Source organism: Lissotriton vulgaris, chromosome 5 (genome assembly GCF_964263255.1).
Source record: "Lissotriton vulgaris chromosome 5, aLisVul1.2, whole genome shotgun sequence".
Lineage (NCBI taxonomy): Eukaryota > Metazoa > Chordata > Amphibia > Caudata > Salamandridae > Lissotriton > Lissotriton vulgaris.
In genome coordinates this window covers 299,407,499-299,435,109 of record NC_141693.1, presented here as the reverse complement: position 1 = coordinate 299,435,109, position 27,611 = coordinate 299,407,499, and the positions used below count along the sequence as shown (strand labels likewise).

At 45.5% G+C, this 27,611-nt stretch overlaps 1 protein-coding gene and 1 pseudogene across 1 annotated transcript; both read left to right on the top strand.

Annotated features, from left to right (window-relative positions):
- The window catches only part of LOC147710765 (taste receptor type 1 member 3-like), an 89,209-nt pseudogene that overhangs the window by 36,822 nt on the left and 24,776 nt on the right, over positions 1-27,611 (top strand).
- LOC147710766 (uncharacterized) lies at positions 2,301-12,829 on the top strand. The gene is made up of 4 exons (XM_086922717.1): positions 2,301-2,337; positions 9,530-9,628; positions 10,373-10,495; positions 12,282-12,829. The coding sequence occupies exons 1-4, from the start codon at positions 2,301-2,303 to the stop codon at positions 12,680-12,682; spliced, it is 660 nt and encodes a 219-aa protein (XP_086778843.1). The 3' UTR covers positions 12,683-12,829.

Sequence of the window (27,611 nt, the reverse complement as noted above, 5' to 3'; positions counted from 1 at the left end):
TGATATCTCTTTTAATTGTTGGGTTAGGAGTATTTTTTAAGACTCTAGTAGAGTCCTTTGAAGGGCTTGTAGAAGAGTACTTTTCGAAGTCCAGATGAAGAGTCTTTTATAAGATCCAGTGCCAGAAAGAGAAAACCTGCCGCTACATGCATAAAGTAGGTATTTTGCCTAAATAGAGAGTATATTTCATGGTGCAAACGTGCATGCTTTTCATGGTGCAGGGAAAGGCTTCATGCTTTGGTCTATGAGGAGAAGGCACCTTCAGGCTTATGAGGGCAGAATGGTCCACAGAGTGGACAAGAATCATGTTTAATGTCTTGGAGCAGAGTACTTTCAAAAGGCCATGAGGACAGTACGCTTTATGGCGGGGCAAAGAGTCTTGAAAGAGAGTCCTTTTCATGCTTCTGTTGAAGAGTCTTTGCTTGTGGGCCAAGTGGAAAGTAAGTTTCATGGCCTATGCGAGAGAACATGTAATGTGTCAGGAGAAGTGCGCTTGTCATGAGTAAGGAGAGAAGTATACTTAATCACGGGAAACAACCTTTACAACACAACTTTTACATCGCACTACCATTACAACGCAGTCATTAAATTGCAACATCCCTTACATCGCATGCCATACAACGCAACCATTACATAACATTACACTACAACGCATACCATTACAACGCATAGTATCCTTACACTATCCAACACTTACCCTACTGTTGCACCCCCTGGAGTTAGAATAGTAATTCTTACCCCTATACTATCCAATACTTACCAGAACTGCAATGTAATGGTATGCATTGTAATGGTATGCATTGTAAAGGTAGTATGCGATGTAATGGGATGCGTTGTAAAGGTAGTTTCTTAAAATGCGATGTTGTGTCATGCGATGTAATAGAATGTGTTGTAAAGGATGTTGCAACGTGAAAAATGCGTTGTAAAGGCATGCATTGTAAAAGTATGCGTTGTAATGTCATACAACCCTTAATCACACATTGTCATGAACAGGATCTTATTGCCATATTTGTTGTTTTCCAGCTGCTGAAAGAATTAAAGACTATAAACTTCACCATGAGAAACAGCACCTTCTACTATGATGAATTTGGGAACATGAATATTGGATATGATATTCTGACCTGGACGGTGGACAAGAAGGAGATGCCTTTCCGCACTGTTGGTGAATACACGGGGAATCTGACCCTTAATGTTGATCAGATTCAGTGGCACAAGGAGAGCCAGGTAACAATCTTTGATAGCCCTACACTGCAGTGTGTGTCAAAGAGAGAGGGACTGTGCAAGCTCCCAATCGTAGAGGCCAAGTTAGAAATGTAACGAATATTGGAATCCACTCCAGTCTCTCAAGCCAAGTACTGGAAGCAATATCACACTCTCCCTTGCTAATAGTTGACAATCTCTTATTCTTGACAAACCAGGAGAGTCTAATGGAAGCCATGGTGCGCCTTTCCATTCAAAACAGAATCCACTTACTCTCTCTCAGCCAGCAGAGAGTAGTGGAAACTACTCTCCCTCTCTCAATACAGCATATTGGAAGCAATGCCACATCCACGCAAGAGAGAGTAGAGGGTGTTCTTTCATTCCCCCCTTCCCAGCAGAGAGTAGTGGACGCCATCGCACACTTTTCCACCCAGAAGAGAGTCCTGCAAGTCACCCTACTCTTCCTGTCCTGCTCAGAAGAGAGAAGTAGAATCTTCCTACTCACTCCAGCCAAGACAGACTAATGAAAGCCAACCACCTCTCCACCCAGAAGAGAACAGTAGCAGCCATGTCACCTTCTCCCCCCAGCCATTATTCTCTCTCCCTTTCTCACATTGACAGTGCCAAGGGGCTTCATGTATGAGGGTTAGCTTCCGTCTGTGAGCACACCTGTGACAGACGGATCCAGGAATATTAACAGCTCCAGAGACCTCTCTTTGACAAACCCATGTGTTGTGGTTGTGAGGCAATAGATGAAGGGACCCTCTTACACCTGATCTGGGCTCCTTTATCAAACCTTTGCAAGGACCTTAACCTTCCTCCCTGCCTTACTGTGGTGCACTAATTATCACTGCAACAATTTAGATATAACGAAAAAGTATAGCTGAGCTTATACCAAATATCCTTCTACCCTGAGAGGCACCTATAATGCATCTTCATTTCAAGGGAATCGACGCTGGAGTGGTGAGATCAGACTCATCCCTTCAGAAGCTCTGGTCTGTTAGCACATCCACCTATTTCCTCATTGCCTGAACCTGATATGTGCTACATAAGGAAGACCTCATCACATTTGCTGACTAATAAAGCACCATTGGGTGTTAATGACTTGCAGGAAGGGCTTCCAAAATGAGGTTCAAGGTCAGTTTTCACAGCAACCTCACTGTTTCAGCTTCCTGGCCATACAGGGTCCTAAAGACTTTTTGCCCACTCGTTTTTTAAAATTATTTTAACACTTCTTGAGAGAGGTCCCTCTTTTTGTCCTGATGTCACTCACTACAGTGGTACCCTACTCCTCCACTATAGTTTTTTAAATAATAATTCTTTGTTACTTTCCTTCATGATGCCGATTCCTTTCAATGTTCAGAGATGGCCGCTGGGTTGATGATCATCTCTAAATCTGAGGGTCGTGGTCCATCAGTATGGTAATGCTCTCCGCCACCCTGATGAACAGAGTACCATCTGTCAAATGCTAAAGCGTCCCTCAGTAAAGAATAATTATACATGAACTCAATTTGTGGAATCTCACACATCCAGTCATCCTTATACTCTTTAATAAAACATCAGAAATATTGTTTGATGGTCTGATTTACTCTGTCTGTCCATGTTTGTGTTGAAACCTGGTCTTCATGCCCAGTGGTGACATTAAGGCTATCCAAAACTTCAATGTAAATTGTGAGCTTCAATCTGAGAGTAAGGTAAAACATGTAGACAATAAAAGAATAGGCCATTTCTCATGATTTTTTTCACCAGAAAATATGTCCACTAATATAATTTGAGATTGAAGTCCAAATATTCAGTACCCCTACGATTTCCCAAGCCCTATTAATATTCATGAAGTGACTCTAGCCATTAAAATTTATTTATGGCAAGGCTCCTGGCACTGATGGTGTCCCAGGTGACATTTTTAAATCCAACATTAATTTGTGGGCCCCTTTATTGACAAATGTTTTTAAATATGTAGTGTCAGGCCCTATTTCTGATTCCTGGAGGACAGCTATTGTTGTCCCTATCTTTAAAAGGTGGGATAGGTCCCAGCTGAAGTGCTATGGGCCACTTTATTTATTGGACTGTAGCAACCTTGGGTAGAATGTTACTGTACCGCTTGTAAGGTTGGGCTGTGGAATGCAATGTCCTGACAGAAGCCCAATACGGATTAAGACCTGGAATTGGCACTGTAGTGTCTAGACGTTTACATAATAGCAGGGAAATATCTATGTCAGGGCTAAAGGGAGTTCGTCACATCTGGCGTTCCTCGATCTATCGAGTGCCTTTGACTTGGCGAATCACTCCAAGCTATGGGATATAATTGAAAGGATGGGTGCTGAGAAAGAACCCCTCATCCTTATAGGGCGCTTACATCTGACCTCACAGTAAGGGTCCGTTACAGTCCCTCAGGGGAATGCTCCCTTCATATTACCTCTACCCAGGGCATTAGACAATGGTGTTTTGGCTCCTTTCCTTTTCCTGCTTTATTTTAATAGGATTAATAAATACTTAGAAAATGTAAAGGAGATGCCACATATGGGAAACAAATCAATACCCATTTTGTTATACGCTCATGGCATGATGCTTGTTGCCTGCGCGGCAAATGGCCTACAGACCCTTTTAGATTTGTTTTTAATTTATATGAATGACTTGGACCTGCAGGTAAATTATTACAAAACCTATATTATGACCTGTGGCAATCCAAGTACGAAGTCCAAACGTTTTGTTATGGGGGAAAACATTTAGCAAAGACTGCAATATTAACCTCAAGAGCGCAACATCTTAACAGGAATATTGAGTCCATATTTAGATTTGCACATAGGTTAAAGCACAAACCAAGGAAAGAAATGCTAAACTTATATGAAAGCAAATGTATTTTGGTAAGCGTATACAAAGCAGGGCTTTGGGGCTATTGTAACACAGGGTCCTTCAACGTGTGAAAATTGTTTTATGTATAGGTTAGTGTCTGTTCCTGGGGGTACTGCCACCCTTAAATGCCATGAGGAACTTGGAATATCTTGCCTGGAGGATTTGATTGGGCTTGCACCACTGTTACTCTGGATTAAATGTTCAGGAACCCTGGAGGCTGCCCTCATCAGAAGTCATATTACTGATTGTTTGTCGCTTGACAAGGTATACCTGATTCCTTGGCTTTCCTATTTGAGGGAAATTTTTGAGACTATAGGCCCCCAGAACTATACAAAAACCCTCTTAAAATGGGTTTACACATAAAGAACTAGTTGAACAGCATTACTTAGTGTATTGTACCAACGTACGCCTAGAGCAGGCCCACTTCAAGGAATCAATTGTTAGACACTCATTAGTATCAACAACAGGGAGCATTGAAGCCTATCTAGAATGGATTATGAACCCCACTTATAGTCACTATCTTAAATGTTGTAGGTTATGCACATTGCACTTTAAATTTGCTTTCCTCAGTCAGGGGTCTGGCAACACGATCTACCTTAATGTTATTGTGACAATGTTGGTATGTAAATCACAAGTCACTGTATATTGTTTTGCATTTTGTACTCAACCCGCGGTCTTTCTATAGGGTCCCCATTTTACAAAAGATAAAACTGAGACATTAAATGGATGGGCTTAAGTTCCTGCAAGGTTTAGGACTTTTAGACATTTGCCATGCAATTTTAAACTACTTTTGAGTGGCTTTTATTATTAGGAAACGTTATGTATATTACATTTTTGTGACACATATGCTCTGTGAATTGTCCATGAACACTCTATCGCCCACTGTAGGAGTCTATGCCTTAGCTGAGATGTCAATATTTTGTATTTTATTGCTGATCCTCTGCTTTCCTGGCCGATTAAAGACATTTTGATTGATTGATTTTGGAAGTGTGGGTAATGGAATGAAATATCCCAGTTTATTAAACAGATCCACTACCACCCATAGGACTATGCCATACTCAAAAGGCAGTAAGTCTAACATAAAGTCCATCACTATTATTTTCCAAGGCTGCTAGGGTGTAGGCAAAGGTCATAACAATCCCTTAGGCTTAGCATGGCTACCCTTGGCTTGTCAAAAAGGGGATTGTGACTCGTGGCTTACGGGTCACTAAAGGAGTTGCACAGCTTTATGCACATTTGTGTTGAATTTTTATCACATACTCACTAGTAAGCCCGTTTCAATAATTTATTCATTTTTGTCCGTCACGTCACAGAAAACAAAGTTCCATATTTTCATGCTTGTTAATTGCTCTCGGATTGCCCATCCTGGCCTATCCAAAGGCACGTAAAGAAAACTTCATCAGTCCATTACATATCTTCACCCAATGCATTTCGGTCTCGTGTTCGACCTTCCTAAGGGGTATCTACAATTATTAAGAATGCATGTCAGTCCCACATTTTTTACAAATAACTGTGAATAAACACAAAATAATTTTTTGCTCAAACCCCAACATCATAATACATCCTACGTAAACAAATATTTACTCCCCACTGTTCAACTGTTTACCTTCTGTGAGCTTTCCCCAAACGTTACCCCTACATGCTTGTAGCCAAAAGTTGCATGAAGACACATAACGGTATATAGACTTGTAGATGAGACTAACAGAAATTAGGAACTAACCACTCTTCAGTGCGTCTGATCAAAGAATTACCGGCCATTGGAGTATCATGATACCACTGTAATAACTGATTTTATAGTTGTGATGTAGGAACATAAAGCTTACCCTGAAGAAAGAGTAGCCCACTTTTGGTCCTTCGTTTAGTGGGCTGTTCTTGTGCCCCTTGAGTCATATCTTTTTGCTGAAATAATAAGAGGATAAAAGGAGGTTCCATTTCTTTTATTGTTGTACTATTTCTTGACAATGCATCTGCCTTTCTATGTCAATTTACAGGACAAAAATTGATCTAAAATCACAACTGTGTGAAAATTGGATCCAATTAAGCATGGGCGAATTTTGCGAATCTCGCGTTCGCGAATTTTGCGGATTTGCGAATTGGCAATCCGCGAATTCTCGCGAATTCTCGCGAATTTGCGGATTTTTTTTTTTTGTGTTCGCAAGTGTTTCTACCAGTTCGCGAGGATTTGGTACTAGTTCGCAATTGCGAACTTACTTGTCGGCTCGCAACGGTCGCGACTATGTTGTTTCTACGTCTGGTTCATCATCACAGCCTCCCAGCACCCTCTGTTTTACCACTGGCACCCTCTCTTTGACCCATGCCACCCTCTGTTACATCAATGCCACCCTCTGGTTCATCATCACTGTAGAAGATGGGGGGGAAAAGCAAGCCCACCTGCCCTGCTTGAACTGACATGAATTAATTTGGGGTTAGTTTATTAACAACACCTGCCCTGCCCCAACTGACAATAATGAATTAGGGGCTAATTAATGTGTCACTGAAAGAATTTCAAGTTCCAGCCTGGCACCTGCTTGTCTGCTCCTTTAGCTGTAAATCAGGACCTTTGTGGCATACAGTTAAGGTCAGAGCAGGGTCACACAATAGTTGCAAGCAGGCAACCGAATTCTGGAGGGCCCCCTCAGGAAGCACTACAAAGAATCGTTACAAATCATGAGGTTGACCTTTTGCACCTGCTCATTGCTTTTGCTTTTGCTGAAATCGTTTTTCGGTTTTTTTCGCGCTATTCGCGGGGCGCGGCGTCGTGCGAAACCGACCGCGGAAGCCGCCAATTCGTGCGAATGAGCATTTTATTTTTTTGCGGCTTGTTGTTTCGCGAGTTTTTTTGCAGTATTCGCGAGCCGCTTGCAGCGCAACACGCGAATTTACCCCAAGGTCGAGTACGGGCGCGGCCATTTTGTTTGCGTGACGTATTTCCGTTTCCGCCCGCTATGTATAATCTCGCGCAGTAAGCGCATTGCGAGTAGAGGTTCACACGAGATCGCGCGGGAAATCTAGAGGTTCGCACGAGATCGCGAGGAAAATCTCGCGCGAACTTACTTTCGCGCTCGTGAACGGGCGCCGGCCATCTTGTTTTTCATTCATTTCCTGTGTCTGGGCATGGTGTTTAATCCTCTTGGTATCTTTGCCATCCTTTGCTTGTTTTCAGTTTTTTTTTTACGATTTTGCTTCTTATCTATCCCTCTCTTTTCCTAGCTGTATATTTTTGTCTTTTCTGCTATTTTCTTTACTTTTAAACTACTTTTTTAAACTCTTTTCTTTTCTTCTTCCCTATCCTATTCTTTCTTAATTTTCTACTTCTTCCTACCTTACCTGCCCAGACCATGGTCAAGCCAGGCGCCGTGAAGCTGCCCAGGCACTTGAGGGCCACAGCGGCGGCGGGGAGTAGTGCTGGACCCAGTGCCAGGACAGCATGCGGGAGATTGAGGGGGGAGCAGGTGACGCGACGGGAGATATTCAGCCCGGAGGAAGTGGGCGCGCTGGTCTACTTCGTCCAGCGCCGCCTGCCCAGGACCATCGCGGGAGGCGGCAGGATCGCGGCCGGCGGCTACAACATGCGGGAGCGCCGGAAGCGGTGGGAGAAGGTGTGCTGGGCCATATCCCACCTCTACGGGGTCCAGCGCACCTACAGCCAGGTCACCCATCGCTGGACGGACCTCCTGGACCGCGAGCGCGACCTGCTGGACCAGCTCGGCTTGGAGATCCCCGGGCTTGGTGAGTAGTAGTAGCCATTTAATCACTCACTACTATGATGTTTTCTCCTGCTCTGTGTTGTTGTATTGCAAATATTTGTTTTTTACATGGAGCAAGCCAATAATGCCGCTGATGACGATTACATTGTAGTTAAATTATATTTCAAAATCTTCTGTGCATTTCAGGTGCACTGCTCTCCTTCTCAGTGGCGTTGCTACTATGCTTATTTGTTTTCTATTTCGTGGTCTCATTGGCCTGAGTAACTATTATGTATGAGTGTACTTTACAGAACTGCGTAATGCTAGACACTAGGGGGCAGATTACATTTACAAGCCCCTTGCGCCACGTTTACGTTGCCTTGCGTGACGCAACAGCGGCGTAAACGTGCCGCATCCCTGCGAGTCATTTACAGCATGACGCATCTAGGGAGATGCGTCACGTTATAAAGCCATGGGCCTGCACCACAATGGGTGCGTTCCTAGTACGCAGGGTGGGCGGTCCAGCGGCTGTGCGCCTCGCAAAATTGCCTGCGTGAAATCTACAAGATTTAACGCAGGCACTTCTGCGACGCTGCTACGTCAATTCAATTCCTTATGTCTGCTCGAAGCAGGCGAAAGGACTGACACAGCATGTTAAGTATTGGGTGGCCCTGAGCATTACTGGAGTTGCATTGCGTTGGAGACGTGACTCCAGTGATGCGCCGCTCTTACGTGACGAGATGCGTCACGCAAGTGCCTACCCTTGCGCCAGGGCACGCCGCATTGTAAATGAGGCACATCTGCCGTGTCGCAAGGGTAGTTTTGCGTGACGCATTTGATCTGGCGCATCTCTGGAGATGCGCCAGAACGCGTAAGTAAGTATGCCCCTAAGGGGCAGAATTGCAATTACCGTCGCATCCCTGCAAAGTAGCAGGGATGCGCCATTAATTGTGCGGCCCGCTACCACCACCAAACATGGTGCGCCGTATTTGCAATGCGGCGCACCATGGGCCCAAAACGTCACCGAAGCTTTACTGCTGGAGTTGCGTCGCAACGATGGCGCAGCTCCATCAATGCTCTGGGGTACCCTATCTCCCCAATGCTGGGTCAAGCCGTACGTCTGCTTCAAGCAGGTGCAGGGTTTGTGTGACGCATCATTGTCCTAAAGGTGACTGATTGAAATTTTGTAGATTTCCCTCAGCCACTATTAGGATGTGTTCCAGCGCAGGAATGCCCTCCCTTGCGCCGGAACGCCCCCTGATGGCGCAGGGCTTTATAACGGGATGCAACTCCCAAATGCGTCACGTTGTTATAATATTATACGCCGCACCATGGCGCCCTTTTTTGTTTAGCTGCTGCGTCACAAAAGTCACGCAAGAACGGCGCAAAAGAGCCGCAAGGGCTTAAATCTGCCCCTTCCTTTGTACCCCTGACAATAGAAAAATAGTGGCGGTGGATTGATAGTTTGACTATTTAAATGACTGGTAATGTAGCAGGCAACTGTTAGTGTTGTCACTGATCTGACTGAAATCACAATGGAGTTTGTCTGTCACTTTGCGTCTTGCCTGCGGACTGCTGCCTGCCAGTCCTAGGTGAACGTTTCAGTACTTTGTTTAGTGAGTTACGTGACTTTCGAAGTCACAGGTCCGCAAATAAATGAAAACTAACCATAATCAATATAATTTCGCGGAAATATTTTGTTATTGTTCTTTTGAAATGTTTGATTTGGTTGACATTGACAAGCAACAATCATCCATGTTTTCTGTTCTTTCTTTCATGTTGTACGTCAGCTCCCCCCAGGGGCGAGAGGAGGACACAGGAGCAGCAGGCGGCGGATGCTGTTCAACAGGGCCAGGATCGGGCAGGCGAGGGCTCCTCTGCTGGCCCCAGTAAGTTTTCATTTTAGACTAGTACCTATTTTTCCTAGCGTTCCTCATTTGACTTTTTTCAAAATTGTCTTTGCTCTTCTTGTAGACTGTATCTAAATTCTTATCCTGCCTCTACTATGACTCCCTGTGGTATTACTAGATTATTCTTATTAGTCTGTCTGTGTAGCTAACTAAGATTGCACGGTTGGCGAAACTCCCATGATTCTAGTCAGCAATAGCTCTATCAACTTAGTGCAGTCCTCTGGGATTGTCCATAATGTCTTTTGAAGTGTTCTATCTGGACTCATGCTTGCAAAAATTGCAAAACCTTTCGCTCAGTCACTCTAGTCTGGACCAAAAAACACAGATTGTATTTAAGTTTAAAAGCTTTATTAAAAGTAAACACATTTATTAAAATGAAGTCATAATAAAACTAAACGTTTAACTGATAATGGAAAAGTGGTTAGTGCTGACGATTAATTGAAGACATTTCTTGTGGTCGAGCCGAGCTCTCACCTGGTTTCAACTTGATCTTGTTGTTAGAAGTCCATCTTCTGTCTGTGTGGAGAAAAATGGTGCGTGTTAAAAAAACAGCCTTCATCAGTTGTGCCAAAAAGTGCAGCAAGACAACCTTCCCTGGAAAAAGGGAATTTTTTTTTAACTTTAACGTAGACAGTCACAAATTACATTGTTTTCACATGTCTTCATTCCTAGACCAAAGACTAGTGAGTGCTTTATTCTAACATTCTTAAATGTACTTTGTAGGTGGAACATCTGGTGGCGGGGCCAGTGTGGAGGTGGTGGTGCTCGACACGGAGGCGGAGGGCGATTCTTCAGGGGAGGAGGCGGCGGCTGTGAGAGTTGAGACGGTGGTGGTGGCGGCCAGAGGTAAGCTCTTATATATTCCTTACTTATTGAGATTGAAGACTAGCTGGGAAGGCAAGAATATGAGATGCATGGCTGGGTGAATGATGAAGCAATGATGGGTGGAAGGACAACAGCCTGGGTGGGTGACACAGAAACTGTATGTGTCCATATACCTGGATCATGCTACTATCTGACTCTTAGATAGCATATGTGTATCTAGAGCAGGGGTACTCATAGTACGGCCCGCGGGCCGGTGGTGGCCCGGCAAGCCTTCCTTGGCGGTGCGCAGACCTTGCAGACAATCACTGCTCCCCCGGCCCCCACAGAGCAGAGGCTTTTTTGTATTTCACCTGTTAGCGCCCCTGCATCTCCACTCTGACAATCACTGCTCCCCCGGCCCCCACAGAGCAGAGTGGAGATGCAAGGCCACAAAGAGGTGAAATAGAACAAAGCCTCTGCTCTGTGGGGCCGGGCAAGCAGTGATTGTCAGGGTGGAGAAGCAGGGGCGCTACAACAAACAAAGCCTCAATAATATGTTAATGGTCTTTTAAAGACCTGTTAAGTACTTTGGTGTTGTTGTCTGTGTGTGCGCGTTGAGGAAGCGGTCTCAACCCGGGCTGAAGGCTGACACAGATAGACACACACACAGTGAGATGACAGAGGGGGAGGGAGAGGGAGGGCAGGAGGGAGAGAGAGATGGAGGGAGGGCAGGAGGGAGAGCAGGAGGGAGAGAGATGTATGTAAATGCTGGGTCTGGTGGCTCAGTGGATGAGGGCATCTGCTGCAGGGACCTGTGTGCAACCTCATGGTCACAAGTTATCGTTTTGCTTTAGCCCCGCCCCCTCTGACTCCGCCCCCACCAGTGCGGCCCTCGGCCCCAAACTACACTGTAAATGTAGCCCCTGAGAGAAAGTTTGTGAGTACCCATGATCTAGAGAGAGTAGACGGTCAGTGGATGAACTAAGTGTAACTTTGAAGAGCATGTAACACTGCACCCGCACGTCCGTTCCAGTGTAGGAAAGGCAAGGAAAAGAACTTTTAATTTTGTCCAAATACTACCATAAATAGTAGCAGTAGTTTGTATTGCAAGCACTGCATAGATCCGGTTATTACGGTGGCCACTCCCTACCTCTCTTAATAAGTTTATTAGTACTCAGTCATTCATGTGTGGATGTATCACTGGTCACTCAATAAAAAGCAAAGCACCTAAAGTCATCCCATATATAAGCAAAAACATCCCATGTGAAGTGATAGATAATCAGATTATTTATCTTCTTCAATTTTCCATTTCTAGTACTCATTTCCACTGTAGGGTGAAAGTTAAATTAATTAAGCAGTAGCCCTTGAGTTGTAACAGAGTATTCTCAGTGCCACCCGTAATAGAAAAGTAAGAGCTTCACCACCTGCATGTACTGGACGGGTACAGTAACGCAACGCAAGTCTAGGTCACTCCTCATGGCGTGCGTCTCTTTTTCTCGGGTGCAAGTTTACTGCGCTGGCATTATGCCGGCTTGCAGAAAATAACGAACCAATTTTCCAAAACAAGAGATAAGAAGAAGAATAAGACTGGTGTACTTTCATAGTCGACTCCAATGGAAGTCCACAGTGCTCGTAGAATTTGTTCCTTAAACTCCCACTAATGTTAGAGCAAGGATGAAGAAGTGTGAGGTTAGATAGATACTGGCCTCAATAGTTATGTAATGCGCTTGCAAGTTGCTAGTTGTACTGCAACACAAATTTCTGCTGAATGATTGAGTTAATCTTAAAGAGCATTGGTTACAGACTATGTCTTTCTTTCTTCATATAGATGCTCCTTCCAAACGAACAAGGAGGAAGGAGCTGGCTAGAGCGGCCCGGCAACGGAGGATCGAGGCCACTGTTGCGGAATATCGGCGGCTGGTGGCCCTGGAGGACGAGGAAAGTGTGCAGTCGACAACAACAACAACGTCGTCTGCATCGGCCTCCGTGGCCCCACGGGCTGCCACCCAGCACAGTGGTCCACCCAGACTGAGCCGGGCTGCCAAAGGCAAACGCCACCGCCGAGCAGCAAGGCCAACAGCTGCCTCTCACAGGCATTGCACCTGCAAGGCAGTGAAGGCACGCCTGCGCCGCACTACCCTGATGGTGTCCCGCCTTCAGCAGGAGCTCGCCTTGCTCCGCGAGGAGCATGATGCCCTGGCCCAAAAAGTTAACAGCATCCACCCATAGTGTCCCTTGCCCCTTTTTTAGAGACTTTTGGGGGGTGGGAATTGGGAGTTGGGTTTTTGGGGACTTTTGAAGGACAATCGTTGGGGTTAGGGAGGGTCTTGCGGGAGATTATTTTGTTAGGGATATAAATATACTTTTTCAAACTTTATCTGAGCATACCTGTTTTTTACTGCTTGCCTGGTGGGTGGGGGTTTAACGTTGACTGTTTTCCTGAAAGTTTAGTTCCATTTTCTTCCTTTAAGTGTAAATGCCCAAATGTTTTCAACACTAAGTGCCTCTCACAGACTAAGTGAAGTGAATCCAAGAGTCCTAGGACTTTAGTAGTACTACCTTCAGTCTCTCGTCTCTCGTACTAATACTCCATTATACCCCCAAACCACCAAACGCTTATCTTACCTGTAATTTGTGTTTGAAAGTAGGGCTAGACCCAGGGCTGGCTCCACGGGAAACACCGAATAAGGTTGGCAATCTTGGTCGGATAAAATTTCCTCATAGCGGTGGTACTAGTGGTGTGACACAGTGGCAGTTGCATGCCTATGAAAAAAAAGAAAATGAAATCTGGTTTGTCCTCCTGAGCAATTCAACGGTACAACTGAGAATATAGCAGGTGACAGAAGTACAGTAGAACAGTGCCACATTGTAGCCTAACAAATGGTAAAGTATAACTACTAATTCGGTTGAAGTTCTTTCACATTAGCAATGGTTCTTTGTCAAGCAGAGTAAGAATATATCCTCGGATTTCTTCACCAGCCTGTTGCTATCCCCTTATCCTCCCCAGCAAGTGTGTGGATTTATTGCTGTAATAATAATTTAGTCACACATCAATCAAAACCACACAGCCCGGGGGAAGAGGGTTAGGGTTTGAAAAATGGATGGGTACGGGGGTTTTTGGGAAAGGTTTTGGGAGACAAGAAAAAATAGCACAGCATAGACAAACAATTGTGAACATAAACAAATCTTTGGGTACAAACCTATCCATCAATCTTTGAAAGTGCATGCACTACTGCATGCATGTCAGTGAAAAGTAAGTAGTAGATTCGACAACTGTGGAAAGAAAGAATGCGACAGTACAGGGCCTGTGTGGAATTATTGATAACGATATTTAACATAAGGTCTCTGTAGCCAGATACCCGAGAGCCTTGCTGGTCACTATAAATCCATTCACAACAACACTCAATGGGGTTGGTCTGGAAGGTGTCAGGTTTACTCCCCGTGATCCAGTCGATGCAAATATGGTTCCACCTCCAAATGTCACCAACACCCAGAAGTGTAAACACAGGGTGTTCGAGCCATTAGGCGGGGGAGAAAAATAACAAACTAAAATAAAAAATGTGGGATGGGTAAAGGTAGGGTCAGCAGGGAAAGGATACCTGTAACAGAAGACAAGACAGGCATCAGTGAAGTGCTGTCCTAACATACAAGGCTACTCTCATATAGTCTCACTAAATAACCAAGGAAGTAGACAAGTACCTGAGCACCAAGAAAACATGACCTTGGATAGGAAATACTATAGCCCTTCTGCCACAATCTGTGAGGAAGGCCTAAGAAACACATAAACATATAGTTAACGAACACACTCCTGTCGCACCAAACACACTCGCGTTATACTAAGACATCAAACCCACTACTCACAACATACCACAAACATGGTAGAGGACTCAATGTACAAAGGGGGTTCCAAATAGTCAAAGCAAAGATGTATGGTCCAACAAAAAGGAAGAGGGAAACGGTAGTGTGTAGGAAGCAAGAACTACAACACTGCGCTCTCTAAGTAATGACCCAGTAGAGAATCTTTGGTGAAGGTCAAACAGAAAAACGTAGTTGCGACCACCACTGAATTCTGCCAACAACACACCCCACGGTGCACTACACAAAGAGAACTGGGGTAGCCTGTAGTTACCTCACTACATGCCCAGTTATGGAGGTCCTTTGAAATACACAGTTATACAACGGAGACGCGTAGTTGTCCTTACTACCGCGCTCCGTTTTAATAGTACAAAAACGATCCCCGATGTGAACGGTAACACGTGGTATAGACCGCCACTGTGCTCCGCCACACACAATTCAACCAAACAGGAATTCAGCAAAGGTAGAATTCTGTTAGAAAACAGTCACAGAACCTCCCTTAACAATCCGTTCAGGCAGTAATCAGCTGACCGCACGGGCGGCCGAAGAGTTTAGAGCGGCTTTACCTGAAGACGCGTGAAGTCCGTCTACCGCCAAGGACAGAACACGGAAGCGCTCCCCACTGAGCCTCAGGGGGGGGGGGGGAAGGTGATAGTCCACAGGAGACACGATAGAAAAGCATGCAGAGCGTCCGCTCTCATGCCGGTGCAGAACAGAAACCAGAATAACGCGCAACAGGAAGCGCGTCTGTTCGCCAGATAAACTTCCTGCAAGTCTCCCGCCTACTCATGGGAAATGTAGTTTCATAGTACGGTAGGCGCTTAGGGGCTGCGTAACCTGACAGAAGGTATAGTAGATAGAAAAGGAGAAATTGCTTTTTTTCTAGGTGTCCCCTCACTCACCAGGGTTGCCCCTTGGTGACATGCTTCATCATTGGGGCCATCCCAGTCCTCTACGGCCTGGGGCGTGCTGCGACTTGCGAATTACGTAGGAGCACTTACAAATGACTATGTGTGGTGCAGATGTGATAGTGGAGTGGACTAAGTGATGTGTTAAGGGATCAATTTAGAAGCCGAGAGAGAGCCAAGAAATGCAGTCACAGTCAGAGAAAAAGGCAAGGGATACTGTATCTATGTGGTTGTAGTGGTCCTGTTGGAAGTGGTAAGTAAGTTGCCTGCAGAAAAAAAATCCTCCTATTAGCGGCACTCCTCCATTGCAGCCGACGCTTCGTCCATCGATGTTGGTCACCAGAAGACACCCTGTAAAAAAAAGCACAGCATAGACAAACAATTGAACATAAACAATTCTTTGGGTACAAACCTATCCATCAATCTTTGAAAGTGCATGCACTACTGCATGCATGTCAGTGAAAAGTAAGTAGTACATTCGACAACTGTGGAAGAAAGAATGCAACAGTAAAGAGCCTATGTGTAAATTATTGATAACGATATTCAACATAAGGTCTCTGTAGCCAGATACCCGAGAGCCTTGCTGGTCACTATAAATCCATTCACAACAACACTCAGTGGGGTTGGTCTGGAAGGTATAGTAGATAGGAAAGGAGAAATTGCTTTTTTTCTAGGTGTCCCCTCACTCACCAGGGTTGCCCCTTGGTGACATGCTTCATCATTGGGGCCATCCCAGTCCTCTACGGCCTGGGGCGTGCTGCGACTTGCGAATTACGTAGGAGCACTTACAAATGACTATGTGTGGTGCAGATGTGATAGTGGAGTGGATTAAGTGATGTGTTAAGGGATCAATTTAGAAGCCGAGAGAGAGCCAAGAAATGCAGTCACAGTCAGAGAAAAAGGCAAGGGATACTGTATCTATGTGGTTGTAGTGGTCCTGTTGGAAGTGGTAAGTAAGTTGCCTGCAGAAAAAAAATCCTCCTATTAGCGGCACTCCTCCATTGCAGCCGACGCTTCGTCCATCGATGTTGGTCACCAGAAGACACCCTGTCCACTGCCTGCCTGATGCTGAATTGTGGCTCGCTACTGTGAAGCCTGACTCCATCCTTTTTTCCCCATTGCAGAGACTGAAACCCGGCCTGTAATTATTCAACGAAAAACAGGAAGTGATATAATATTACAACACCACTGATAAATAAATATAAGGTATGTAGGCTGTGGAGTGCAAAAAGTCACAATTTGATTTTCCTAGTAGACAGTACAATATTTTTGAAAGTGCGTACTCTGAGTCACCTTTTGAAGGATAAATAAGTATGGGCAAATTAATGTAGCGGATCTTGCCCCTCAAGCTAGGTGTACTGTAAACTGTGTTTTAGAACAAAATTAGATCTTGCTAGCAGTGCTCCCACCCAGACCCTTACTAAAGCCAGTCGCAAAAATGTAGAAGACCCCCAATCAAATCTCAAAAAACGAGGCCTAGCAGAAAACTGGTGACAAAACTTACTTTGAAAGTAAAAGTAGGCCGAAGTACCCCCTTCCTAATTACCCATTACCCACCGTGGATTGCATTCAAACCACTTGCAAGCAACCAAGCAAAAGTAGCCATAGCCAGCATCGCTCCAAGACTCGAAATCCCCCCCACTCAAACACATGCAATAGAAATACTGCTAACCCTAACGAACCCTAAGTTAAGAATAGTGGCAAAGGCTTTCTTTAACTATGCCAAATCCCCCCTTTCCCACCATGGATTTTCTTCAAATGACTTGCAACCAAAATTACACATTCTCACGAGTGCTCTAAGACCCCAGAACTCAGTTGGAAAAATCTAGAACACCCCGAAACACATGCAATCCTGCTGCTAGGGCTAACCCTAACGAACCCTAAGTTACAACAAGCATTTACAATGCAATGGTTTTGCCTTTGTTAAAGTTAGAGCTATTGGCATTGCTCTTGACATTATTTTTATTTATGTTTTTTTAACATAAATAAATGGCATTGTCATTTACAATGCCACTAGCTTTATCTATCGCAAATGACACACACAAACACACACAGAGCCGCCCCACACACACCCCCACACAGAGCCCCGCACACACAGCCCCCCACACACACAGCCACACAGAGCCCCCCACACACACAGCCACACAGAGCCCTCCACACACACAGCCACACAAAGCTTCCTACACACACAGCCACACAGAGCCCTCCACACACACCAACACAGCACAAGCAGGCAACAGGGGCAGACGGAGGCACAAGCAGGCAACAGGGGCAGACGGAGGCACAAGCAGGCAACAGGGGCAGACGGAGGCACAAGCAGGCAACAGGGGCACACAGAGGCACAAGCAGGCAACAGGGGCACACAGAGGCACAAGCAGGCAACAGGGGCACACAGAGGCACAAGCAGGCAACAGGGGCCCACAGAGGCACAAGCAGGCAACAGGGGCCCACAGAGGAACAAGCAGGCAACAGGGGCACAAGCAGACAACAGGGGCACACAGAGGCACAAACGGGCAACAGGGGCACAAGGAGGCACAAGCGGGCAACAGGGGCACAAGCAGGCAACAGGGGCACGAAAACGGAGGCACAAGCAGGCAACAGGGGCAGGTGGAGAAAACACAATTTTCAACAGCCCACTTGGCTCTGCAACAGTTGCCTTTGAAAAGCAATACGGCGTAAAAAAGTGACATTAAAAATCCTACTGGCAGCTTGTAGGGTTTGGTATCAATTAAGAGTGATACTATGAATCCCCTATTATAGCACTTATGCCCCAATATGGAACTCACCCGAACACCAGTATGCTTATAAGACTCTCTTGCAGTTCCGAACCAAGCAAAGGGAATCGAGAGATGGGGTGAATTGCTAGAGGGGTCGGAGCTAATTTCATGGAAAAAGTTACAGGACATTACAGAGGGGGCTGTCTCTAAATTTAAATTCTATCAATTATCAAGCTGGGCCAAATCACTGAGAAGAGGCGGAAACGGCAATGAACTTTTTGAATGTAAACTGGTTTCCATTTCTTTGGGGCGGAAAGAAATTGCTGAATGCTAGTTCAACCCCATGAGGACTCAGCCGTGGTTTAACCCTTTCGCTGCGGCGGATATTTCGCCGCAGTGCTAAGGGGCGGGGGGGCCGCGCGGCGCTCCCGACGCTGGTGACGGAACCGCTCCGTCACGCCCCTCGGGTGAGCTGTGCTTGTGACGGAACGGTTCCGTCACGGCCCGCCCAATAGAACGCACCGCGCAGGCGCGAAATCAGCGCCGCACAGGCGCAGCGAGCGGGCCGTGACAGAACCGTTCCGTCACCAGCACAGCCCACCCGAGGGGCGTGACGGGGCAGTTCCGTCACCAGCGTGGGAGGGGTTAAATCAATTTGGAGGAAGAAGCTGCTGAGCTACGACCTTGATACTTTATGGCAAGTGTCTCTGTGTTTTTTATGGCAAAGTGTTAAGTCTGCACCTCTAAGAAAAAAATAATTTATTTACTATCCATAAAGCGTATTGGACCCCGCGAAGGTTATCCAAAATCGGTTCCAAAGGAGCGAAGTGCCTTAAGTGTGGGGAAGCTGATGCAGACGTAGCACATGTTTTGGCAGTGTCCTTCAATCCAAACCTTTTGGGGAAAAGTAGGTTAGACGATTTCCAGCATTATGGGGTATGAAGTCACGGTGAGTCTTTCACAGGGCATTTTTGGTGTAACTCAAGATGAGGATGTAACAACTAAAGTATCTAAACACCATAAAATTCTTATGTTTTTGTTAATTTTATTGGCGCGTAAGGAGCTGTGCATTAGTGGATTCTGCCTGTCCCCCCCTCGCCCCTCCTTGTGGAGTGTGAATGGCTCATGTCGATACTTAGGATTGCAAAACTGGATAGGGTAATACGCATTACAAAAAAAAACTACATTCAGGAATGTTTGGTGAAGTAGGCAAATGTAAAAAAAAAACTGCCTAAAGTATTGTTTTTAATTTGTCTTCTGTGGTAGCTTTTTTCTCTTTTTTTAAATTTATTTTTCTTTCAGTTAAGGGTGTCTCTTTCTCCAACAATTTTTATAGTGATTAATTTAATCCTATGATTATGTGGTTACAGGCCAGGAAAGTCCAATATGGTTTGGACTGACAGCCCTGGAGCGGATTTTCCGTGTGTCCGGTCATAATGGAGAAAGAGAATCGGAAGGAGGGAGATAAGAAAGGGGTATAAGGTTGGACCAATTGAGGGTCCGAGATGTCTAGTGCATACCCTCCGCAAAAGGAGTGACTGGATTCCCTCACATATTGGCGCAACCAAAACTGGAAGTTTAAAACCTTCTTTTCTTGTTGCTCTCTCTCCTTTTTTGCGTCTCCAATTTATATTGGCCAATTACAAATGAGGAAAAAAATTGTTTATTTCTATCTCTACAGTCCGAGATCAAGCACTAGCCCGTTGTGGGAATGTGCAAGTGAAGGAGTGGCTAAGGTGGTCAGCAAAACTGCAAAGTAGACCGTCCCTTCCAATCGGATTAGGCTGAAGGGATATCAACCTACAGTATACAAAGCATAAAGAACTAAAGAAATGAGTACATCATTTGTGTTCCATTCTCAGGGGGCACATTATCTTTAAGGATATTTCACAAGCTGCGAAGACCACCAAAATAAGGTAAGCTACTTTTCTGGAGCTAAAATGATCCAATAGCACATTATAATTATAAATAAAACGGATTATGACTAAATTCATTACCCGGGCACGTAGGCTTCCACTTGCTTGCAAAAACGAAATTATTTTGGCTTCACACCCTTGATATAAAATTAAGCAACACAGTTTGACATCTTATATAAATAGCTGCAAATGATGTATAACAAAGAATACTACTATGATTTCATCCTGGTTACCCTATCATTTCACACCTTCAGTGACATTAAGATTACATACATTTTATCGACCGAAGATGAGTCCCAAAAGCAGAAAAAATATAATTGCGTGGGTTCCTTACAATTGGTAATTGCTAAGAGGTGAGTGACCAATTCAGAGACCACTAAAGCTGGCTACTTTTAATTTCTACTGCTATGGTCGCACACTATGTAAACTGTTGAGTTTGTGCTGAAAGTGGTAACTGAACTGTTCAAAATAACTAGTAAAACACGTGTCGGTTTCAAAAACATAAGAGTAAAAAAAAACTGGAGTTGTGGTTGCACGTCTTTATGTCTAATGAGAACAACTCCACTATGCAGAGGTTACAGAAAAAATTCCCGATTGCTGCCAGTCCAAAATAAATCGTGAATTTGTCATCCAAGCAGCACGAGGTAGGAAGGCTCCTCCCAACACAACTACCCAAGGCATCAATAGGGCTCACTCGTTTTCTGAGGAGCAGCTGTTTTCACGCCAGACCCAAAAAAAACATTTGTCGTGCTTGTCAATCTTAAGAGCCCTATTGACAATGCGTTTGCGATGCTAATTGTGCTTGCCGACTATTATTAAAAGGATCAAAATCCATCTCAATTCCAGAAACATCCAATATGGCTATCATTAGAAACAAAATACATGCAAATAAGACCGTTATTTTTTACCTCATCAAAAAAATACTCAAAAAAAACACCGTCAACACCTACTCAAAAAGGAGAGTAACGAGATTAACAGAGAAAAGTTAAGAACGTTACAAAACATAGGAGCATTTCGGCACTATCGAGCAGTATTCAGCCCCTGACGGTACTAGTACAAGGGACTACTCTCTCTTTCCTCTCATTGATAAAGTTGCAATATAGTCAGTAGCCAAGACTCGGAGTAGTACAACTAGAAAAACCCTTTCAAGTCACCTAAACTTCAAGAACATTGCTGAAATATGCAAGTTCGCTTCGTTTCCCAAGCAACAGTAGGAATAATAATCACACCGGCTTCACGATGCAACGGTAGCATTTCTACCAACTCTCCCTGTAACCAAATGAAATAAAACTTAGAAATGGAATAATTAATTTCTAATCCCCCACAAGAACATACTTCCTATCATCTCCAAAGAAACTTTCAAATCCTACCAAACAACGAGTCCAACACCCGTCAAACTGATCCATAGCAGAACTACTAACTTTCTAAACGTGGGAGCTTTTTTAAACATTTTATTTAAAACGGCTCTTCCTGCCCTACTCGCTCTGAACGAGAGGCTTCTAAACCCTCAATTATTTTTCCATCCGCCTCTTCTCCACAACACGCACATTTCCTCGTAGTGTACACCTGCCTGCCGGTTCAGAAAAAATGGGTAATCTTCCATTCTTTAAATACAACACTCCTCCGAAAAGCGTTCCTTACACAACTGCAAAACAGTGCATAGTCACCCACACTACCTGCTGCGTTCTGCTCGGTTTCCCACAATTAGGGATGCAAGTTCAGTCCCATGCACACTATATACCACGACTCATACCACTGAGCTCACACAAAACTGACATGGCCTCTACCCCACTCAAAGTGTAGTTAGCCTTCAATTTGACACCCCAACTTCTCGGAGCATGAATTATCAACCCACAGCGACTCTATATTGCAATACCCAGTTCTTTGCATTGCCTCAACCCATCGCAATTCGTAAACATGGTCACATCCACAAATCTTTGCAAGCACGGTCCACTATCTCTAGCCATATTTCGATATGAATGTATGTGTCCCCTCTAGGGTCTTCCACAACCCCCTTCCATAACCTCTCTCCCCTTCCTAGCGCCTCTAGGCTCTAAACCAAGCCGCTCATCTTCGTCGTCTGGCTTTCAGTGCACACCTCCTCCTGCTCAGTTGCAACACCGACCTGTATCAAGCTAGATGTGTATGGTTATACCAATATGCTGAGTTAATAATTACTTATGCATCACAGTTTGTTTATACATAGGTCTAAGTTATATATATGCCACATAATGAGTGCAAATGCACTTATTAATCTACAGGCACGTATCCTGAATGGAGTGATTGGGCACAAGGGGAACCGCAGGAATATACAAAACCTTCGTTTATAGTACAGATATCCCAAATCCACTGCCACATGTCACTATCTAAAAAGTTTAACAGGCATTCCCTGTTCAGGAATAGGTCACATTGTTAGACACGTAAAAGAGGAGTAACCCGAAGAGATAATAAACTACCAGCAAGACCATGCCATAATAATACACAGCTACCTAAAGTTCGCAAAGCTAGTATCACACCGTTTCTTGCCGACAGTAGTGATGCTAGAAACATAACTAGGTTGAACGAAATTTATCCAAAGCATTAGTAAAACAGACATATTGGATTAAGTTAAATTCCAAAGCAGTTCACTGCCCAAAGATAGCGCGTACCCATCATATTAAGCAAAATAACAATTGTAATGGCCCCAGACAAGCCTCACGTTATATTAAACAGCAGTACGCCGAATTGCCGTAGACCGATGTTAACCGAACCAAGGGCAACCCGTCAATGTTTGTAAATAGCCATGCACCATTATTGATATGCTCACAAAGCCATGTTTGTAAAAAGAAGAGGAGATATATGCATAATCAAAAACACCTCCCCTTGGTAAGACATAAAGTTAAACGTCCTATATCGAAAAACGGGATCCTAGTTTATTTATTTATTTATTTATTCATTTAAAAACTGTGAAGTTAAGCGGAGTAAGGGAGCCAACCCTCCAAAACGACGAGTGGTAATCCTATATTAAGCACCTACTATTCAAAGAGAATCAAACCAGCCGTGTCGTATCCAGCATAGATCACTCACCAGAATCAGCCGACATCCTCTTCATCGATCGTCTTCCTTCTTCCCCCGGGCTGCCGGGGGCGGGCACTTCCGGCCGGCCGCGCTAGGATTGGCCGGCCGGCCAGTCACGGGGCGGGAAACGGGAAGAAGAGACGCAGTAGTGCCGGCAATGCCGGACCAGACACGGGGGCGTTCCCGGCGTCCCGTGACGTCGGCAAAAGCCAAAGAATGTCGGGAACGCCCCCGTGTCTGGTCCGGCATTGACGGACAGGCCCCTCGTCCAATGGCAAGGCTCCGTTTACGGAGCCAGCCAATCAAGGACGAGGGCCGAACCAAGCCACACTACAGTTAACATCAGGTTTTCGCCTGCGCCGAAAAGATGCGCAGAGCGCATCTTCGGCGAGGCAAAACCTAAAAAGTGCCAAAACTAAAGGCTTTTCCGCGCGGATTTTGTCCCAACCACTTCTACCCGGTATTAGACCTTCCCAGGAATGCCCCAAGACCCGGCAACCCACCCGCCAAGAAGCATAACACCCCCAAACAGGCCAAAAGCAAAATCTCATACTTGCAATATTTCTGGGCCTTCGGTCCAAACGAGCTGCGTAGCTAGGCCATAAGTCGGGGTTGGCACGACGGATTTCCTGAAAAGCAAATGCAATCAAGATTAGAGTGTCCCAGCAATGCTCCCAGACCACGAAACTCACCCACAAACAGACGGAACCCCCCCTAAGAGCACCTCAAAGGCAAGCAAGTCATCAAAAACACAAAAAAAATTCCGCCTGGGATTTGGTCCAAAACACTTTTATCCGGTATTAGAGCTTCCCAGCAATGGCCCCAGAGCCGTCAACCCAGGAGAAAACGAGTAGAAGACCCCCAAACAGCCAAAAAGCAAAAGTACAAAAATGGGGACTTAGTCAATTTTTCACAAATTTCCCAAATCACTCCGCGCGCGCTCTGCAGCTAGGCCCTAAGTCCCCTCTGCCACCATGGATTTGCTTCAAACCTCTTGCAAAGTAAAGTATATATAGCCAGCAGTGCTCCCAGACCACGAAACTCACCCACAAACACCAGGAAGCCCCCCAAACAGGCCCCCGAAAACGCTACATAGAGCAAAATGTCAGATATAGCCAAAAAAAAAATCGGCCTGGATTTTGTCCCAACCACTTCTACCCGGTATTAGACCTTCCCAGGAATGCCCCAAGACCCGGCAACCCACCCGCCAAGAAGCATAACACCCCCAAACAGGCCAAAAGCAAAATCTCATACTTGCAATATTTCTGGGCCTTCGGTCCAAACGCTCTGCGTAGCTAGGCCATAAGTCGGGGTTGCCACGACGGATTTCCTGAAAAGCAAATGCAATCAAGATTAGAGTGTCCCAGCAGTGCTCCCAGACCACGAAACTCACCCACAAACACCAGGAAGCCCCCCAAACAGGCCCCCGAAAACGCTACATAGAGCAAAATGTCAGAAATAGCCAAAAAAAAATCGGCCTGGATTTTGTCCCAACCACTTCTACCCGGTATTAGACCTTCCCAGGAATGCCCCAAGACCCGGCAACCCACCCGCCAAGAAGCATAACACCCCCAAACAGGCCAAAAGCAAAATCTCATACTTGCAATATTTCTGGGCCTTCGGTCCAAACGCGCTGCGTAGCTAGGCCATAAGTCGGGGTTGCCACGACGGATTTCCTGAAAAGCAAATGCAATCAAGATTAGAGTGTCCCAGTAGTGCTCCCAGACCACGAAACTCACCCACAAACACCAGGAAGCCCCCCAAACAGGCCCCCGAAAACGCTACATAGAGCAAAATGTCAGAAATAGCCAAAAAAAAAATCGGCCTGGATTTAGTCCCAACCACTTCTACCCGGTATTAGACCTTCCCAGGAATGCCCCAAGACCCGGCAACCCACCCACCAAGAAGCATAACACCCCCAAACAGGCCAAAAGCAAAATCTCATACTTGCAATATTTCTGGGCCTTCGGTCCAAACGCGCTGCGTAGCTAGGCCATAAGTCGGGGTTGGCACGACGGATTTCCTGAAAAGCAAATGCAATCAAGATTAGAGTGTCCCAGCAATGCTCCCAGACCACGAAACTCACCCACAAACAGACGGAACCCCCCCTAAGAGCACCTCAAAGGCAAGCAAGTCATCAAAAACACAAAAAAAATTCCGCCTGGGATTTGGTCCAAAACACTTTTATCCGGTATTAGAGCTTCCCAGCAATGGCCCCAGAGCCGTCAACCCAGGAGAAAACGAGTAGAAGACCCCCAAACAGCCAAAGAGCAAAAGTACAAAAATGGGGACTTAGTCAATTTTTCACAAATTTCCCAAATCACTCCGCGCGCGCTCTGCAGCTAGGCCCTAAGTCCCCTCTGCCACCATGGATTTGCTTCAAACCTCTTGCAAAGTAAAGTATATATAGCCAGCAGTGCTCCCAGACCACGAAACTCACCCACAAACACCAGGAAGCCCGCCAAACAGGCTCCCGAAAACGCTACATAGAGCAAAATGTCAGATATAGCCAAAAAAAAAAAACGGCCTGGATTTTGTCCCAACCACTTCTACCCGGTATTAGACCTTCCCAGGAATGCCCCAAGACCCGGCAACCCACCCGCCAAGAAGCATAACACCCCCAAACAGGCCAAAAGCAAAATCTCATACTTGCAATATTTCTGGGCCTTCGGTCCAAACGCGCTGCGTAGCTAGGCCATAAGTCGGGGTTGCCACGACGGATTTCCTGAAAAGCAAATGCAATCAAGATTAGAGTGTCCCAGCAGTGCTCCCAGACCACGAAACTCACCCACAAACACCAGGAAGCCCCCCAAACAGGCCCCCGAAAACGCTACATAGAGCAAAATGTCAGAAATAGCCAAAAAAAAAATCGGCCTGGATTTAGTCCCAACCACTTCTACCCGGTATTAGACCTTCCCAGGAATGCCCCAAGACCCGGCAACCCACCCGCCAAGAAGCATAACACCCCCAAACAGGCCAAAAGCAAAATCTCATACTTGCAATATTTCTGGGCCTTCGGTCCAAACGCGCTGCGTAGCTAGGCCATAAGTCGGGGTTGGCACGACGGATTTCCTGAAAAGCAAATGCAATCAAGATTAGAGTGTCCCAGCAATGCTCCCAGACCACGAAACTCACCCACAAACAGACGGAACCCCCCCTAAGAGCACCTCAAAGGCAAGCAAGTCATCAAAAACACAAAAAAATTTCCGCCTCGGATTTGGTCCACACCACTTTTAGTGCTTCCCAGCAATGGCCCCAGACCCGTCAACTCACCTGCAAAGAGGTAGAACAACACCCCCACAAGTGCTGAGTCTTTCTTCATTGGGCGTAAACCAGCCCTCTGCTTTGATGGAAATAGGAGTCTGGAGGAGGAGGATAGAGGAGCATGTTCTTCTGAACTTGTGAACCTGAGGAATGCAGACTGCGGCACCTTCAAATCAATTAGCAAACAAGTGAAGACAGTTCTGCTGATGGGCTTGTTTTTGTGATTATCTGATTAAAGTTTGAATTATATTAACTGTGCACAACAAAGAAAGACAGACACAAAGGAATAAAAGTGAATAAGGATGAAAAAGAAAGTTATTGATTCGTTGTCTCATTTTCAGGGCTCGGTATCACGGTCCAGGAATAAGAATAAGGCTTCGTCATCATACTCTGCGAATTCAGGCAGGGTGAGCTCAGTGTCACCTGACAGAGTAGAAATTCCCTCATCTATGTTGCTGCCCACCTCCTCTTCATCCGGCACGCTCTCTCGTACTCTGAAATCTGGTGGTATGAGGTGCTGATTCATCTTGATCATTGTTAACCTCTCCACATTTTTGGGCGAGAGGCGGCTCCGTTTGGGAGTTACAATCCCACCAGCCGCACTGAAAACCCGTTCAGAAGACACGCTTGCGAGTGGGCAAGACAAGTAGTTTAAAGCCAGGTTGGTGAGCTGTGGCCACAATTCTTTTTTCCCATGCCAATACGCCAATGGGTCAGAATTAACATAGACCTCTGTTGAGTCATTCAGATAGTCCTTCACCATCGACTCAAGGTCCTCATCCAAGGTTCCTCCACTTTGCTTAGCTCTTGCTGTGCCTCTGACATTTTGAGAACCAAACCCACGCAGAGCTAGCCAATCCTCTTCAGCCTCCAATGTTTCTGTTGTCTTTCGTGCAGATGATCCGGTTGCCGGTGTCTTTAACGGCTGAGATGTCACTTGTGCCACAGCCACAGGTGCAGAAGTGGATTGTTTTGACTGGGGATGGCCTGCTGATGTACTGCCATTTCCTTCAATTTCCAGCCGTTCTGTTTCAAACTTCTTGGCTGACAAGGCTAGCCAATGTTTGTACTTTGGAACATGTTCATCATCAAAAGGAAAGAATGCTTGGCCTGCCAGCGCCTTTTTGTAGCGTGGATCCAGAATAGTAGCACAAATGTAATGCTGTTCTGAGTGGATCTTTTTAAGACGTTCATCACCTTGTAGGAGCTCTAATAATTGCTCAGCCAGAAGCAAAGAGTCTTGGTTTTTATCTTTTCCAAACACAGAACACACCTCCTTCAGTTGGTCCTCCAGAATGTACAACAATGGGATAGCTTTTCCCAAATTAGAGTCCTCCTTGCTGACTGCACGCGTGAAGAACTCAAAAGGACGAAGCATGCGTGACAGGCTTTCAACTATGTTCCATTGCGGCCCACCCATCCTCAGCTCCTCTGCACCCTC

What these genes read in the sequence shown, in the direction of transcription:
- LOC147710766 (XM_086922717.1), top strand. Translation starts at nt 2,301, where the DNA reads ATGACTTGCAGGAAGGGCTTCCAAAATGAGGTTCAAG. An exon ending in CTTCCAAAATGAGGTTCAAG is followed by an intron (nt 2,338 to 9,529) that starts GTCAGTTTTCAC and finishes GTTGTACGTCAG; the next exon opens with CTCCCCCCAGGGGCGAGAGG. An exon ending in GGTGGTGGTGGCGGCCAGAG is followed by an intron (nt 10,496 to 12,281) that starts GTAAGCTCTTAT and finishes TTCTTCATATAG; the next exon opens with ATGCTCCTTCCAAACGAACA.